This window comes from Rhodamnia argentea, chromosome 3 (genome assembly GCF_020921035.1).
Source record: "Rhodamnia argentea isolate NSW1041297 chromosome 3, ASM2092103v1, whole genome shotgun sequence".
Lineage (NCBI taxonomy): Eukaryota > Viridiplantae > Streptophyta > Magnoliopsida > Myrtales > Myrtaceae > Rhodamnia > Rhodamnia argentea.
Genome location: NC_063152.1, coordinates 27,491,507 through 27,509,596, shown reverse-complemented (window position 1 = coordinate 27,509,596; position 18,090 = coordinate 27,491,507). Strand labels below are relative to the sequence as shown.

At 38.6% G+C, this 18,090-nt stretch overlaps 1 protein-coding gene across 1 annotated transcript; it reads left to right on the top strand.

Moving 5' to 3' along the window:
* The first annotated feature begins 6,034 nt into the window (after nucleotides 1-6,034).
* Nucleotides 6,035-17,672, top strand: LOC115730978 (sugar transporter ERD6-like 5). Its single transcript, XM_048276728.1, has 18 exons — nucleotides 6,035-6,249; nucleotides 6,867-6,929; nucleotides 8,031-8,120; nucleotides 8,216-8,275; nucleotides 8,418-8,485; nucleotides 8,564-8,627; nucleotides 8,714-8,780; nucleotides 8,852-8,925; nucleotides 15,589-15,681; nucleotides 15,753-15,833; nucleotides 15,920-16,004; nucleotides 16,082-16,125; nucleotides 16,202-16,264; nucleotides 16,341-16,400; nucleotides 16,578-16,631; nucleotides 17,041-17,100; nucleotides 17,204-17,318; nucleotides 17,460-17,672. Exons 1-18 carry the CDS (start codon nucleotides 6,091-6,093, stop codon nucleotides 17,582-17,584), a joined length of 1,425 nt encoding a protein of 474 aa, XP_048132685.1. The 5' UTR covers nucleotides 6,035-6,090; the 3' UTR covers nucleotides 17,585-17,672.
* Nucleotides 17,673-18,090: the final 418 nt, after the last annotated feature.

The following is an 18,090-nucleotide window of genomic DNA, read 5'->3' as shown; positions in this document are numbered from 1 at the left end:
TAAAGAGATGGACTTCCTCGAGATGATGGCTCGCTGAAGTGGCTAATTGTGAACTCATAATAGGTGCATCTCAAAATGTTGTCTTTGTGCAAAACTCATTTGTTTCCCAGTTTGCTTATTTGAGACCCAATGTTGTTGTTCTAGTAATTGTATGTGAAATAGAGACTTCTTTTGTTTTATTCTCATATAACCATGTGTAAGGGTGTCTGTGGCTATGTCATGGTTGATGTGATAGACCTGGAAGAGATCTAATATTATTGCACGTGCATGTGTTTAGCTCAGTTTTTCAGTGTTTGCCTTGACATCTTCGGTGGTATTAAGGCTTCTATCTCTATCTCTAACCTACTAACTAATATGCTAGATGAAAACAAGAAAAGAAAAGGCAAGGGGATCATGCATGAAATTTCTACAGTGAGACTAATTAAGAATTATTCACAATGTCACCACAAACCTTTCATGAAGTATTAGTGCAGGAGTTCTTATTATTGCTTCTCTTTTCAGGTAAAGATCAAACCCTATCTACTTTGGTTATGTACAAAGCTAGTGAGTGTTTATAAGACTTTGGAAGTTGGCAATTGGGTACAAAAGAAATTTCTTTTGAGCATCTTAACCTTGTGGATGCACACATAAGTAATACATCAAACCCTATCTACTTTGTTCATGTACAAAACTAGTGATTACAAGATCTTGTAAGTTGGCAATTGTCTACAAAAGATATTTTGTTTGACCATAATATCTACAGTTTGAACTTTCAATTCTTTAGTTGCGGATGGTCAACTGACTTATACATGTCTGAAGCTCGAAATGCATTTCCCTTGTCAAGGATAAGACAATTTGTGTGGAAACATAGTCATGTTCCCCACTCTTTTGGCTTTTGAAGGTCCTATTAGAGTTTAACCTTGAACGGGGCACTATTGTTTTATGAGGCCCATCATGCCCACTGTTCGGACGTGCTTTGCTTGACTCTGTTTTGTATGATTAGACCTAACCAATCTAATCAAGCTCACCATGATCTAGACTCTCAAATTGGGAGACCAATGCATTAGGGAAGGTGATGAATGTAAGCTTAGTTTTGAACCTAATGAAGGTAACGTTGGTTTCGGAGTTGCTAGTAACATCAATGTCTTTGGTTTATTTGATTTGCTTGTGGTTTGAGTTGAAACTTTTAGGTCCATTGATGTTGTGCTTTGAGATGAGTGTAATCTCAATTGACCAGAGAAAGGCCAAGTCTAAAAGCATAACCTAATCAAGAGAAATGCACCAGTTGCAAGCTTGCAGGATCCACTGAGTTGCACAGGGCTAAAATCATAACTTGGGCAACCTACCCAAAATCTGGCCACTCCATGAATCTAGCAAGCTTGCAAGATTGAGAATTGCGTTGTTTTGAAGAGTCAAGTTGCAAATAAAGAACGGGAAGCAACAAATGAAAATTTGAAAAATGCCAATTCATAAGGCCGAAAGAGACACATTATTTACACAACATATGGTTTGCTGCAGTGAAACAATAACCAGACGACACCATCTAATCAGCAACAAAAACCGCATTTTTTTATGTATCAATTCATGCTTACAAGCACATGCTTAACTTAAGGGGAGCTAGTGCAGCTAAAACTCATAAAGGACCCATCTTTGTTAAACTCGCACTTCTTTTGTCGTATAAGGCCACATAGCATGAACAAAGTATATGAAAATAAATAAAACTCTATGGAGCGTCTCATTGATTATGCGATTGAAGCTAGATTGACATAGAATTCTAACAGCTTATTTTGCTGTTGTTAGAAAAAAAATGAGCGCAATGGCCATCCATCTTGACAAAGTACTTTGTTATTTAACACGTTTTTCTGTTATACTAGATACATAGATTTCAAAGTTTGAACCTTGAAGCTACTATTTGAACAAGTGATTTTGAGTCAAAATGGCACTATTGCATTGGTTTCATACATTAGGTGAAACACTTCTGCCCCGAACTTGTGATCCTCTTGCAGACTAACAACACCAACATGAAAAACACTTTCTTTTTCCTTCTCAAGACCTAAAATAAGACAAAGAAGCTTAAAAATGCTAAACTACATGTTGCAACAAGTACATGACTCGACTCACAAAGTTGCCACTGACTTCACCGAGAAAGGACGCCATCGAGAAAATCTAAGATATTTTTTTTTTACCAAATTCTCATTTGGCAGCATCGAGAATTAGGTTCTGATTTCTTCGGCTTGCCGTAGTCCAAAACTTTGGGATACAGTGCATCAGATTGTCCCGCGACAGATTCCCAATCATATAGGAGTAATTAATATAAAAGGAAAAAATCACCAAAAATCCTAAACTATACCCTTTTTGACACATTTACTTCAAACTTTTTTTATGACACAAAAAATCTCAAAACTTGTACTTATATGGCATATTTAATTCAAACTAGTACCAATTTGACACATTTACCTCAAACTTTTTTTTGTGACACCAAAAATCCTAAAGTTGTATTCATGTGACATTTTTACCTCAAAATTTGGGTAAATGTGTCACATGCCCACAACTTTGGGGTTTTTGGTGTCACAAAAAAAAAAAAAAACGTTGCGGTAAATGTGTCGCTTATGTATAAGTTTGGAATTTTGGTGTCACAGGAAAAAGTGTGGCATAAAGATGTTGCGTCAGTACAAGTTTGGGATTTTTTGGATCACAAAAAAAAAGTTTGGGGAAAATGTGTCACTGTGAAAATAATTTAGATTTTTTGGTGATTTTTTCCCTAATATAAACCGCAAGAAAGTACAATTTTGAATGAGAAGATGGCGAAGAATTCCACTTACTTCAAGTCTCACCTTTGAAACTTCGATAGCAAGTAAGAAGGAACAATCTTTGGAGAAGGAAATAGAAAAGATAGCACCCTACAACAATGACAAAGATCGGTATTCCGATTACATACAACAGTTTGCAGCTGCAGTAGAAATAAAATCATGAAAAACAAAGGAATATTCATGAGAGTCGGACTCTATAATAACTAATTCCTAACTTACGCTGTTAGTGTAATCTATGGAGTGATGCAAAATGATTAATATAATCAATAAAAAAGTCCTTGCTTGAAATTTTTACAATTCCACAAAAAAAAAAAAAAAAAGATACAGTTTCCTCTATAAGGATGTTGGGCTCAATTTGAAGATCCTATAAGTACAAATAGACATGGCCAAATGGAATCATAGGCCCAGAGCTGGCCCGTTGACCGGGCCCACGGTTCCAACCCGGAACGAGAACCGGCCCTCAAGGGCCGGTTCCGGTTTCTAAATTTTAGGAACAGGCCCGGAACCGCCGATTCCGGGCTGATTCCAACCCGCTTTACAAAAAAAAAAAAAAAGGGGGAGGCTTGGGGGAAAAGAGCAATTTGGGCCTAGGAACCGGCGGTTCCAAACCGGAACCAGAATCGAAACCGGCACGGAACCGGCGGTTCCACAAAACCGGCTATCTCTAAGTACAAAACGAAAACCATTTTCACTTTTATAATGACCCATATCCAAAAAAACTTCAACTTTAGCATTTGTGACAATTATATCCAGAACTTTTTTTTATCTCATAAAAAACCTCTAACTTTTACTTTTGTCCCAATTCTACCCCAAACTTTTGCTTTTGTCCAAATTGTATCGGTCTAGTACCAAAAAAATCTCAACTTTAGCATATGTCCCAATTATATCCAAAATTTTTTTTGTCTCATAAATAACCTTCAACTTTTACTTTTGCCCCAATTCTACCACCGTTAGCCTTCTTTCCATAATCACCATTAGTTAATCATACTTAGTATTTCCAGGTCGTTGATGAATTACACCTCGGCAAAGTCGACATGGAAAAACTCCAGAACTTCTTTTCTGTCGTTTGCTTCCTCTACATATTTCTTGGAGATACAGAGTCACTCAAGATGTCATGTTTCGTGTTCTCTCCGACACTAAATATCCCAAAAAACAGCTAGATATGAAGATATTTGGACGAATGATCTAAAATCTTATCATTCATGAAACTTACTACATCTAAATTTTGAAGATTCATTATTAAGTTTGGTAAGAAAATTCAAGTTAGGATTAACTAACAGTGATTATGGACGGAAGGCTGATAGTGGTAGAATTGAGATAAAAATAAAAGTTGGGGGGTTTTTTATGAAACAAAAAAAAATTCAATATAATTGGGACAGATACTAAAGTTGATGGCTTTTTTGGGTATTAGAATGGTAGAACTGGGACAAAATACAAGTTTGGGGTTTTTTATAAACAAAATTTTTTTTTGAATATAATTGTTACAAATGTTAAAGTTAGAGGTTTTTTAGGGTATTAGGCCCTTTTATATTGTAGAAACCCATATGTTTATAATCAAGGAACGGAACTTTCTATATGAATTAGGTGCAGGGTACATATTTGATTAATTACACCATCAAATGTAACAAATGTTGGATCATTTAATATGATTTTGTGTTTAGACCACATGATTAAAGAGGTTACCTAGGCTATTTAATAAAAATGTGATTGACAATAAAATAATTCATTATCAATGGACACGTTCGTCGAGTTCATCGCCGGCTGGCCCGGTATAGGTCGACCCAACCACCAACAGCCCCCGCCATTGCCATCGTCAGCAGCCATACCAACAAGCTCCTCGATCCCTTCATCAATATCACCGGGGACTGATGGCGAACGTTGGCACGTCCTCAACAACGGAGTCCCATGTGCTCCACCTTCTTCGACATCAGCTGCAGGATGGGGTCTATGCCAGCCATGCCATGCCGGCCTGTGCTGGGAATCATCAGCGTGCTCGATCTAGGGCTTGGATTAACCAATCAAAAGTGTAGATGGCAATGCCTGTCGCGTGCGCGCTAGAGACAGGAGGATAAGATGCAGAAGATGGAGGTCCAAAGAAGATAAAAAAACAGAAAGAAAAGAATGAAAGAAAATGAAAGAAAAAGAAAATCAGAAAAAAAGAAAGGAAAAGAAAAGAATACAAAGGAAAAATTCCAATGGACGAAATTGCCCCCGGTATAGTGGCCAGCCGACGAAGATTTGGCCGGCCAAGTTTGGATTTTTATTTGAGATCAAATGAGCATTTTAGATCCTTATTTGTAATAAAATTCCCCTTATTTTCTTTCTTTAAAAATGGATATGTTCACTGGATATCCTAAAACTTATTACGAAAGTGCAATTGAATATTAAAATTTATAAAAAGTGCCATCGAGTTCTAAAATTTGCTAAATTGGTGAAAGTAAAGTCCTTTCGTTAACTCCGTCTAACTTAGCTAATAAAAAATGCTGACATAATTTAATATTTTCTCTCTCCTACGTGACAATGACGTGGCTAAAATGAGTTGTTTTTATCCAAATATGATTTTTTTATAATTTTTATTTAAATTAATTCTAAAACATAAGGGGGATAAAAAAAGAGAACCAGCGACGAGGGCTGGGCTTTGCGGCCCTCATCTCCGTTGCCCTACCATCATTGGGAAGGGCTGGCCATGGTGGGGCGATGGTGGCAAGAGTGGTTTTGTTTTGTTCTGCTTTAATTTTTTGGCTAAAAATTATATTTAAAAAATCAGATTTGGACAAAAACGATGCCATTTTAATCACGTCATCATCACTTAAGAGAGAAAAAAAATATTTAAAACATTCAAGTCTCTATTTTTCGTTAGCCAAGTTGGACGGACTTAATGAAATGATTCAATTTCATTAATTTGATAATTTTGAGTACTTGATCGTAGTTTTTGTAACTTTTAGGACTCAATTATATTTTTGTGATAAATTTTAGAAATTAGAATACATCCTTTTATAAGATAAATCTACTGTATTTGAAATTTTCCGCTTTCCTTTTCAGAGTTTTTCAAGCAAAAGGAAGAAAAAAAAAGTTAAATGGCCCCTACTGGACACGTGGCGACTAGCTAGTGGAGTGAACCGTGAGACTCTGATGCAGTCCAAACTACCTAATATTTTCTTCCCCCTAGCTCCCTCCCTCCCTCTCTCTCTCTCTCTCACACACACACACACACACACACACACACACACACACACACACACACACCAACCGACCGTTCTTTATATGCACTGGCTGGTAGCCGACTCATGTTCTTCAAGGGATGGAGAGAGAGAGCCAAGAAGGAGACGGGTTGCGCACAAGCTCTCCGCTTCTCCGCAACTATGGAAAATCCATGTCTTCAAGTGATCACTCAGTCATGCCTTCGGTCGTTTTTAGCACGCTCGTTGCCGTTTGCGGGTCTTTCGCCACTGGGTGTACTGTGAGAATTATTGCATCACGTCCTTTCGTTAATTGTGTGCACATAGTTTGATCACTAAGAACCCCGCTCAATTTTCTGTAAGCACACTTTTTTGTTTTTTGGCTTTCCCGCGACAGGGTTCTTCAAATTCGAGTGAACGCTTCGTAAGAAAAAGAAAGAGGAAGAAGCGAATTGCTCGGCCCTTGTTTGTCTTTTGGCAACTTTCATTCTGGATAAAAAATGGTGGTTTTCGTCTTGGCATTCGTCTGATGTTACAACGAGCAAGATCCTTGTCCGCAATTCTCGTTGAATGTCCGGTTGTTTTTTTGTTTGTTTGTCGGGGCGTGTGGGGAGCGAAAGGGAATAATGTTGCAGAAGCACCTGCTGTGGATCACATGGTTTAATAGACCAAAGATATTATGCTGACCTGGATTTTTCAAGAACGTCATAATTCGGACAACATTAAAAGACTAAAGTTGCTTCTTTAGGATTAATTAAGTTTGTTATGAAACTCAGTTTGGGAGAGAGACAAACTAATTATATTTCTTAACTGCTCTATTTAGGTTGTAGTCTCTCGTATAGTTACTCTTCACCGGGGTAGAAGTTACCATTACCAGTGGCGTATTTTTATAATGCAGTCCGGGTATTCGTCGCCCGCCGAGTCGGGCATAATGGAGGATCCGGGCCTCTCTACGTCGGTAGTGAGTCCTATCAAGCATACATGCTACATGTTCTCCGTGTATTGCTAGAAAGTATAATGAATTGCTACCAGTTTCAGCCAATTCTTCATTCGGTGACATTCTGTGCTGAACATCCGCTAATACGATCTCAAATCACATCTTAGCGAATAGAATACATCTCGAGCTTGAGATAAGAGGGCGTAAAGTAGTCGTATCATATGAACAATTTCCGCACTGTGGCATTTATTAGAAGTAATCATGCGATCCATGTCCCTCCTTTGAATAATGTTTTACTCTTGAAGGATTCTTTTCGCCTTCCACTACTTCACAACATGTGACGTCTTGGAATGTCCTTGGAACTTGTCTGCCTCTTTATCCTCAAAAGTAGATTTGCCTGCCTCTTTTGTTTTCTTCCTAGTCCCAAGTTGGACTTCGAGAGTTGGGAAATAATTGTTTATTTGTCATGTCTTGGTGAAGCTCTCTTTTGCGCACGAAAGAGAGGTGATCGTACTCTTTCCCGCCAACTTGAAGAGCGTGTATTGTCGGCCACTTGACGAGCTGGTGATGGGCTTCTTTCACCAAAAAGTCAACGATGGTGAGCAAGATCTTCTCTTGGCTACAAATAGAGGAGACCCATCGTGTTTGAAGCGTGCCTTTGAGCACCAACGAAGGGAGGTTTTGCCTATGTGAGTGTTCTTCACGTGAGTTTATTTTTGTTCGTGAATTACACTCGAGAGTAATTTGGGTAGTTAGATTATTGTGTTAAGAATTTGTGTACTTCCTTTGTGAGATTAAAATATCATTTCACATGATATTGTGAGAGCTAAATATTATCGGGTATAATTGGAGGCTAGAAAACGGTATTTAAGTGCTCGAGGGTGATTGTAATTTTCATTGTATCGTTTAATTTGTTATGGAATTTTGTACTGATCTTCTCGTGGACGTAGGTCACACCGATCAACCCACTTTTGTTTACAACGCAACTTTTTCCTAAAAAGCATGGTCGATGCCCCGAAAACACATTAGCTAGCTATGACTCTTGAGACACCATTGGATAAAGGGAATTTGAGAGTCACGATTCGGGTTTTCTAACATTAGTAATCCCGATTTGACATGTTACAGTTCTCGCTTTTTGGTTCTATAGTAACAATAGGAGGGGTAATAGGAGCTTTGGTTAATGGCCAGATGACCGATATGATGGGCCGAAGATCGGTACGGCATTCTCTAGCCTTTCCAGCTATTCTTGAATTTGAAGAACCCGAAAAGGATCTCATTGAGTTCTTAATTGAGGTGTTGTTGCGACGCAGACAATGGGGATTTCGCAAATATTTTGCGCTGCAGGATGGCTTTCTATAGTATTTGCCATGGTTCGTGCTGTCTATTTACCTCTTCAGAACTTCCTTCGATAGATTGTCGATGACTTGACTAAAGTTTGGGGACTACTTGTTCCATTTCCTGCTCCGAAAGGGCTGTGACGCAGTTAACGATGCATTTTATTTTAGCTTGCAGAATGTTTGGTGGCTCGATATCGGAAGACTATTACATGGAGTTGGCTTTGGGATTCTAAGTTATGTGGTAATGCAGAAACGTACAGATTTTCTTGTCCTAATTGATTTCTGGAAGACGTTGATCATGATTTTTGCGGCCAAACAAAAACCTGTGTACATTGCCGAAATAACACCCAAACACGTCCGGGGAGCATTCACGGCATTAAATCACGTAAACATTTTTTTGAGCCGCTGTAAACTGGTATTCGGGTCGACTCCGACGCGTTGCTCGTCAACCATTGCTTGGTCTTGTTGCAGCTTTTGTCGTGTTGTGGCATTTCGTTGATGTACTTCCAAGGAACTATTGTTTCCTGGCGTATTATCGTCTCGGTTTTCTTGTGCTTTGTTTTGTTAGATTTACCTTGGAAACAATCAGAAGCTCACCGTCCATGAATTCATTTTCAGGTGGAATCCCCTGCGTACTTCAAGTTTTTGGTTTATTCCTCATCCCCGAGTCTCCAAGATGGCTGGTGAGTAGTTCATGGAGTGTATCGTGTGCTCATTCGAAACTTTAATTTAGATTGCGGCCCATCACTTTACTCTATGTAGATGCATCCAATGGAGACGAATTGATGAGTGTTAGGTCCAAATTAGTCATCCAATGGGGCTATTGAATGGTTGAGTAACCATGAGGGGGTGAATTGGATATTTTACGAAAATTAAAACTTTTTCGTGAATCAGATACTTTCTCTCCTGCAGTGCAATATCTCATCACAGTAGTAACATCGACAATTCTTCACATTGGAGCTCGATTTAGAATGCATATTCCATCTGCTTCCTCCAGACTCTCTTCGTTAATCTCTATCTCGAATAATCAAATTTCGTGCCAAGTTATCTTCTCATAAATTTTTTTACCACTCCTTACCAAACAGGGCAGGTTTTACCTCTTCCAAAGTAATCATAATATGCCCATGTAGCAGTGATCCATAAAGTGCTCAAAAGAATGTGACAGAAATGCTAACAACATCATACCTTGTATCTCACTTGGCAATGACTCATTCACAATCTTCAAGTTCATTATGAGTTTGTTAAACTCATCTAAATGGGGTACAATGGATGTGCCTTCAACCATTTGGCACCGAAACATCCTTTTCAGCATATACAAGCAATTGTTCAAACATTTCATCGGATTTATTGCCCACGGTTTGCTCATAATTCTGTGGATTATTCTCTTCGACCACTTCAATTAATAGCTCATCCGACGCATTCAACAGAATTATGATTTTTGCTTTCTCCATCAATTCTACCTTATCAGCCTTTTTCATTGTTTCTGGAAACATATTATTTCCATCCAATGCATTCGCCACCAAACCTTGGGTTGTTAATAGGGCACACACCTCAATGCTCCACAACCCAAAGTTATTTTTCCTATTGAACTTCTCAATCTCAAGTTTCGCTCCAAACATAATTACATCTATAGAATTTCCAAATAGTGACAAAAAAAAAAAAAGAAGAAGAAAAAGCCCCACATTAACTCTAGAAACCCTAACCTCAGCTTCAATACCAACTATAGAAACATTAATGAATTTTGCAATTAAATCAATGCGAAATCACTAGAGAAATAAATGAGAAACAATAAAGAACACTAGAGATTGACGCGGTTAGGTCTAAGTGCCAGTATGTTCTCCACGTGAGAACTAGCAAGAAATAATCCATTAACAATCAAAAAGTAACAATTCCTTACACGCTCGAGTGTTTCCAATATCTAGATTGAGCCAAAAGTAAACCCACAAGTATTATTTTACAATCTCTCATTCATAAAACTCATATTGAGAAAATGTGACACTCCTCTTGTTTACTCTACTATATCTAATTGCCGAGTAATATAATGTATACATGTATGTATATGCTCTATATATATGTATATATGGTGGCATGTTTGTATCCTCTGTAAAAATTCTCTTGTTATAAAATCTAGTAAAGAATTTGATGAAAGCCCTACTGGATATGTACAAGAAGCCCTCTGCGATTGACAAGGTCTATTTGATGCGACGTCTGTTTAACTTAAAGATGAACGAAGGTGCATTAACCGATAATCATATCAATGAATTCAATGTGATTGTTAGTCAACTGAGTACAATTGAGATTGGCTTTGAAGATGAGGTATGTGATTTGATTCTAATATCTTCATTGCCCGATAGTTGAAATACTATTGTTACTACCGATAGTAATTCATCTAGGTCAACAAGTTCGACGTTCGATGAGATTCGAGATTTGAGGACATCTATAAAAGAGAGTCCGGTGAATCTATGTCTACTGCTTTAGTAGGTGAAAATAGAGAAAGAACTTGTACTCGTGTTAGGAGAAGTAGTATAAACTTGAATAGACTTAATCGGTCTAGGACTAGTAGTGATGTCTCTTGAAATTGTGGTAAGAAAGGGCATCTTAGGAGGAATTTTCTTAAATTGAAGAATTACAAGGGTAAGGGAATTAAAGTTGATTCCGCAAATGATGTTGTAGCTATTGTTGAATATAATTCAGATTAGTGCTCATTATGTCATCTCTGTCACTAATGATTCGTCGTTTGATGAATGTACTATGGATTGTGGTTATTCTTTTTATGCTACACAAAACAGGAACTATCAATGCATAAATAGTAGTAAAGTGCAGTTGGGGAACAATAATGAATGCGATGTTGTAGTTGTTGGTAATGTGTGCATCATGGTACTATGAAGACATTGACTAGAGTTAGGTATGTTCGAGAGTTGAAGAAAAATCTAATTCTCTTAAGTGCCTTGGATTCAGCTAGTTGTTGGTATTCTTCAGAATGCGGTGTTTTGAAAATTGTTCGAGGTGCCTTTGTGATAATGAAAGGAATCAAGCACAATGGCATGTATGAGCTTCAAGGTAAGACAATGACACATTTCGATACGGAGACATCGGATGCATCTGTTCAAGAATTTGAATTGTGGTATATATGTTTGGGAACATTAGCGGGAAAAACCCGAAGGTTCTAAGTGAGTTGAATTAACTATGTGATTATGTGAGTAATGAACTGAATGTATGCAGGTGATGTGATTCAAATCAATGGTGAAAAGTATAGTTTAGTGTGAATGTCAAAGAAACCATGGAAATTGCCGAATTAATACACTTGGATGTTCGGAGGCTACCGTAGTTTTCTTCGAGGAAGAGTACAAATTTTGTGCTAACATTTTTAGATGACTACTTGAAGAGGACCTCGGTGATTGTGTTTAGGCACAAGTTTGATGTTTTTGTCCGAATCATGTAGTTAAGAGCTTTGATTGAAAAGGAGGCTGGTAAAACGATCAACCATGTGCGAACCGATAGTAGCATGAAGTTCTCACGAGAGCTGTTAAATGAATTGTGCATGAAGGAAGGCATAGTGAGACACCGCACTAGTGCTAGTAAACCACAATATGTTGCAGAGTTGATGAGCAGACCATTATAAAAGAAGGCTCATAAAATGCTCTCTAGTGTTTGGGCAAAAGTACATTTTTAGTACTAAAAGTTGTGTACAGAGATCACTTTAGTGCTAAAAATTTCAAATGGATCACTTTAGTGCCAAATCGGAGAGAAAATGATCGTTTTGGTTCCTTCGACCAAAAATTCCAACCAAAATTGCCACGTGGCATTTTTATTTAATTTTTGAATTTTAACTAGCATTTAAAAAAAAATGAAGTCCACGTTGGTTCCACGTGAACTTCAAAATTAAAAAAAAAATTTAAGATTTTAAAAATAGAAAAACTAACAGAAAAATTTTAAAATAAAAATTTTATTTAAAACAAATTAAAATAAGTTGAAAATTTTTTAAAAATAAAAAAATGGAAGGCCTTGATGCGAGAGGCTTCGCTTGTGTTGAGAAATTGAGTGAGCGCCAACAAGACGGGGGGTCACCTTCTATATCCCCGAAGGACCACTCGGCGCCTTTGGCGAGGCCTAATCGTTCGCCTTCTTCGGCTTCGCCACGACCTTGGAAGCCTTGGCAAAAGCAAAAGCAGGAGCAGCAACCGCGGAGGAAGTAGACCTCATGGGGGCCAAGAGTGCCTTATAACCCCTAAAAACCCTAGAATCAGTAAATGACATCGCTAGGTCTTAAGAGTTTTTCGCAGCTTCTTCGAATAAGAGGGATGGGATGGCTGCTTTGGTGGTTTGAATAGGAGGGAGATGGTCACATTCGTAGCCGTAGTGACTCGGGATGCCGGGGGAGAGAGAGAGAAACGACGAAGATGGAGGGCTTTTGGATTTTTTGACATGTAGAGAGGGAGGCGACCGCACGAGAGTTCGGCGAGGCCCCGATCGGCCATGGTTCTCTCAATCTCTCCTTCACCGAATCTCTCTCTATTTTCCTTCTCTCTCGGTCTTCAACGCCGGAAATTCCTCTTCTTTTCCTCTCTTGGCCTAGTCTGGTTTTTAGCTCCCTTAAGAGATCCGTTCCCCCCTTTCTTCTTGAATCAACCCCAACAAGCACCGAAGAATGAGGAGGGTGCACCAATGGCCGACCCCCCATGGTAGCGGCCCTCACCCAAATCTAGGTAAGGGTCTGCAGGCCCTTGTGTGAGGCCGGGCGGGGCCATCGGCCCCTGGCCGTGGCTCGGCAACCCTTGCTAGCCATGCCCCACCCTCGTCGGCAATGGTGGAACGGCGGCGGTGAGGGTTACGAAAACCCTCGGTGAGCCACATCAGCCAAAAATATTAATAAAAGAGTGCTACATTAGAATTTCGAGGAAGCAAATCGGACTTGGCACCAAAGTGATCGTTTTTCAAGAAAGTTGGCACTAAAGTGATCCGATTAAAACTTTTGGCACTAAAGTGATTTCCGTACACAACATTTGGCACTAAAAGTGTACTTTTCCCCTAGTGTTGGTATGGCTAGGAGATTCCTAGCGAATGCAATCATACGGTGAGTGACTTGAGTGCAATCATCCCGAGACAGCATGATGTATGGTATAGGGCCTCTTTTTCTCTCCCTTAAAGTCCTTCATGGATTTTTTGTCGGGAATATAGCAGTGACTTATTCGATGCTATATCACAATTCATTCATTCTTGTGCATTGCTATTCACGAAACGTGCATGGGACATCTGTCGATGGCGGGAGTCAACCATGCAAGCGAGAGGTCAGACCAATCCCATTCATTCCGGTCCGATCATAGATTCCCATTAACTGCTATAGGATGTCGGACTCCCGAATGAGTGTGGTCAGATAACATTGTTGATTATTCTATCATTAGAATATTTGTTTGTCCATATTATGTTTGAGTTAGAGATGGTATGCTTGATGGAAGAGCAAGAAAGTTAAAGGTGCATATGTAGTTGGTGTTATGATGAGATCCGCGGTTATGTTAAAGTTTAAGCGAGGCTTGAACTTGGATGATGTCTATAATGATTGAACCCATATGGGTTGTGGGAGAGTAACAATGAAGTTCAGACTTTAGTAAAGCGGTTGTAACTTGACTTAAACGTCGAGTCAATGTAGAGATTGTTAAATTATGTTTAGCGTTTGAGCCCAGGAATGAAACTCAACTCAAAATAACATATTATTTATATATGCCATGAAGATCAGATTTTTATTTTTTTATTTTTATTTTTGGTGTTAGAGTCCAAATTGAATAAGAAAAACAGGGAAAAGGAAATATACGGCAATACCTTTCCTAATGTGTGTGGGAGTATGGTTATCGAACTTGGAACGTCAACATGGACATTGAATTTGACCTTGATTCGGTCAGACTTCGAGTTCATACGCATGTTTCCTCTTGAAGTTGGACTTCATGTCTTGTTGTCGAGTGCTTGAAAGGGTTTACTTCGTTGGTTTTGATCATGAGATTAAGAGATTATTTCGTCAGAAATTGTGAGGGCTAAACACTCATGGGTTATTGAATATAATTGGAAGCCGGGAAATATAGAAACTATTTGAGTAACTCGAGTGTGGTTGTAATATCAGTTATATCGCTTAATTTATAGTGAAATTCATTGTTGCTATCCCCGTGGACATAGACCTCTATGATTGAACCACGTAAATTTGGTACTCGATTTATTTTCGTATTTAATCTATTTTACTGTTTGATTGCTTGCTTCGTGCAACACCTCTGTAAACCACTCTCTTTTCCCAAATTACAAGAAATATAACCATCTCAGAGAATAACAATAAGTATAACCACGAGAGTATGAATGATAGAGAGAAAATAGAAGTTCTTCATCTCCACCAAAGTCCTGAGCTATTCTTTTTTACTTTGATTTACCTTCCAATCTTCAAATTAACCGTTGAAAGCCATCTCGAGGTCACAGGAACCTTTGGACCAATTTATCTGCTCAATGCACCTAAAAATGGTGATTCTATTCTCCGTCCCTACGCAAAGCAGAACATTATAAGAATAGAGGCTTTTGCTTCTACAGGCTATTTGACTCTCTGACTGCTTGGACAGAAAAGGGAAAACTACTATGATCTTCTCCGGTTTGCTTGTTGTGGATTCCAAACCTTGAAAGTAGTTGCTAGAAATCAATTCGAATTCAAATCAAATTGGAAGAAGATCTAGGTCTTTTTATCCAGGAATGTAGAAGCCAACACATCTTATATAACATCTATAGCAGGAACTGCTTCTACAACCGGTCTGTCCAGTCTTTCCATACTTCAAATTGAATTTGCTGTTCACCTTCTACACTACGGCTCTTCCAAACATATGCTTGACTGTTCAACTTTGTAGAAGCAAAGCACTGCTGGTATTCAGATGTTCCTAGTACGGACACCAACTCATTGGCTTGCGCATCTATAAGTTGTTTCTACACAACTAGTAGATGCATTGATAACCTTTGATTATTTTGTCAATCGTCAAAATAGCACAAGGTATTCTCTCAACACATGACATAATGGAACTTGGTTGATTAGATGATGAGCCAATCTAAATAGCACAAGTAGAATGTTGTACGCCATGTGGAGAATCTTTTAGCACACCACGACGTACTAAAAAAAAGATCATTTTAAATGTTTCTCATGCGCAAACACATTACTTTGCCAAAATTTTAGATTGAAAATGGGAAGAGTAGTGACAAATTGAATATCATGCCAATATAAATTTTACTCATGACTGAAATTGAAGTTAATGTTGTGGCAATTTGGCAGTTAGGACTCAGCATTTTCCATTGCGAAGATGATGATTATTGTAGTTAATGACTGGCAGGTAAAAGTCCGTCAAGAAAAGGAGTTTGAAGTCACGTTGCAGAGACTCCGAGGCAAAAACACGGACATTTCCCAGGAAGCGGCAGAAATCAGAGTAATTTCTACATTTAACATATCAGAATTTTCTTACTACTTTTTGATATTTCCATGAGTATTGTCTTACAGGACTATACAGAAACCTTTGAACGGCAATCCCAGTCTAGGATTCTCGATTTGTTTCGACGAAGATATGCTCATTCCCTCACAGTAAGCCTTCCCTAGAAAATATTCGAATCACTTGTCATTTTTTGGTCTTGCTTTTCCTTTTATTTCCTAATGTTTGCAAATCCTAGATAGGAGTCGGATTGATGATGCTTCAACAATTTGAAGGGGCGAATGCATTTGAATATTACGCAACCACTATATTTAAATCAGCTGGTAATGATCGCGCTATTAATTTGTTACTCAATCATAACGAATGAAGACTTGGTAATCTCAACTTATTATCCTGACAGACTTTTCAAGCAGCATTGGTACCCGAAGCATGGCTATTGTCCAGGTAAACGACTATCGAGAATCACGCTGCAACATAGTTTCCTTTGTCCCGTTTTCAAGATTTCTCACCTGTTTTGCAGATCCCAGCGAGCGCTCTTAATGTAATCTTGATAGATAAAGTTGGAAGAAGACCGCTTTTCATGGTGACTAAACCAGTACATATTGACACAGTCGTTAAAGTCGCTCACACGCATAACCAAATCTGACCCCCATTTGCAGTTTTCTTCAGCCGGAATGGGCTTGAGTTGCTTTCTTCTAGGACTCTCATTCTTCATGCAGGTACTCCAACACAAACTAAGGGTTTGTTTGGTAACGCTCCTGTTTCTTTGATTTCTGTTCTTTTGTTCCCGGAAACAGGAAAAAAAAAACAGAAATCTGTTTGGTAACGTTAGTTATATTTCTGTGATGTCATGTAGTGGCCTGATCCTTTGTTTTAATACTTTGCTGTTAAGCCAGGACGTGCAGTATTGGAAGGAAGTCACTCCCATTTTGGCGTATGTATGCATTATGGTAAGCATGTATAACTAATGCTTTCTACTTTCATGTTTTTCAACTCTTTATACGGCTAGCTCCTATGATTGAGGGCGTAACGAGTTGTGGCTCAACCCTAATTTACCGGGCAATAATACATTGTCAGATCACAATTCGACAAAAGAACAAAAAACATTTGGCCCCCAGTAGTTTTTACTCAGTTTTAGAACAATATATTGGTGATGAATTTTTTTTTTTAGGCTCATTGCTCAATCTGTCCAGGACAAGATAGGGAAAGAAAAGGAAAAATGTTTGACCGCATTTTCTTTCAAACGTGGAAGCAACAGTTAACTGAATTCTTCATCAAATTTTACTGCTTCTAAGTCCTCTACCGTCTTTCCAGGACTAGTTGTGTTGAAGATGCTGACAGATTATTTATTGCAATTAGGTGTATTCCATAACTTACTCCCTTGGCATGGCCGGGTTACCGTGGGTTATAATGTCCGAGGTAAGTACATACCGTAAGTCTAACATTACACTCTATAATCTCCATTTCAAAGCCACAGATAAGATTAGAAACCTATCTATTCCGATGGACATGATCTCAATAGGTATTCCCAGTAAATATTAAAGGTTCCGCTGGAAGCGTGGTGACCTTGGCTAGGTGGTCCTGTTGTTGGATTGTTAGCTACACTTTCAACTTTATGCTCGGCTGGAGCGCCACGGGTAATTAATTCTCCTTTTCTCTTTCTTGTTCCGTAGTTTTCACCAGCTATGCTTCTCTGGAGCCTATAAACATGAACTGCATGTGTTCATGTGTCCGGTGTGTGTACTAACAATTCTATGTATTGACTATGCTGCTTTCAGGAACCTTTCTGATTTTCGCATGCGTTTGCGGTTTGACTATCGTATTCACTGTGAAGCTGGTACCGGAGACCAAGGGGCACGCATTGGAAGAATTACAAGCATCACTTGCCCATTTCCGGCAATGATTTGTGCTTTGTTGAAATCTGAATTGATCCTACCATTGTGTTGGCAACCTCAAAAGGCGTTGTGAGTCAAGCTTCCCAGAGCCTCCTTGTAGGACTAAATTTTTTGCGTCTGTTTGAGGGAAAAATTTGCAATATCAGAAAAGTAGATAAAAAGTAACGATCATACAAACAAGGGAATGGGATTCTGAGGAATAGGTTATGATTCGCTGGTAATATGTACAAAATAGAAGGTCTTCCGGTGAGGTATTTGAATCTTCAAGTGGTGAGTTCTAGTGAGATGAGAATGGATCTTAGGAGACTAAGTTTGAAATATTAAGCTTGAAATTTTGAAATTGGGAGTTATAGTTCAAAGAGTAAGATGTAATTGGTGTTGTTACCTTGTTTGAAGATGTGCTTTTCTTAAGTATGAATTAAGGCGAGTAGTTAAGTTATTGATCTAAGAAGTTGTAAGGGTTAAATTTTAAGTGAAGATACTTTGAATGGCCATACTCTTTTGGAATAAATAG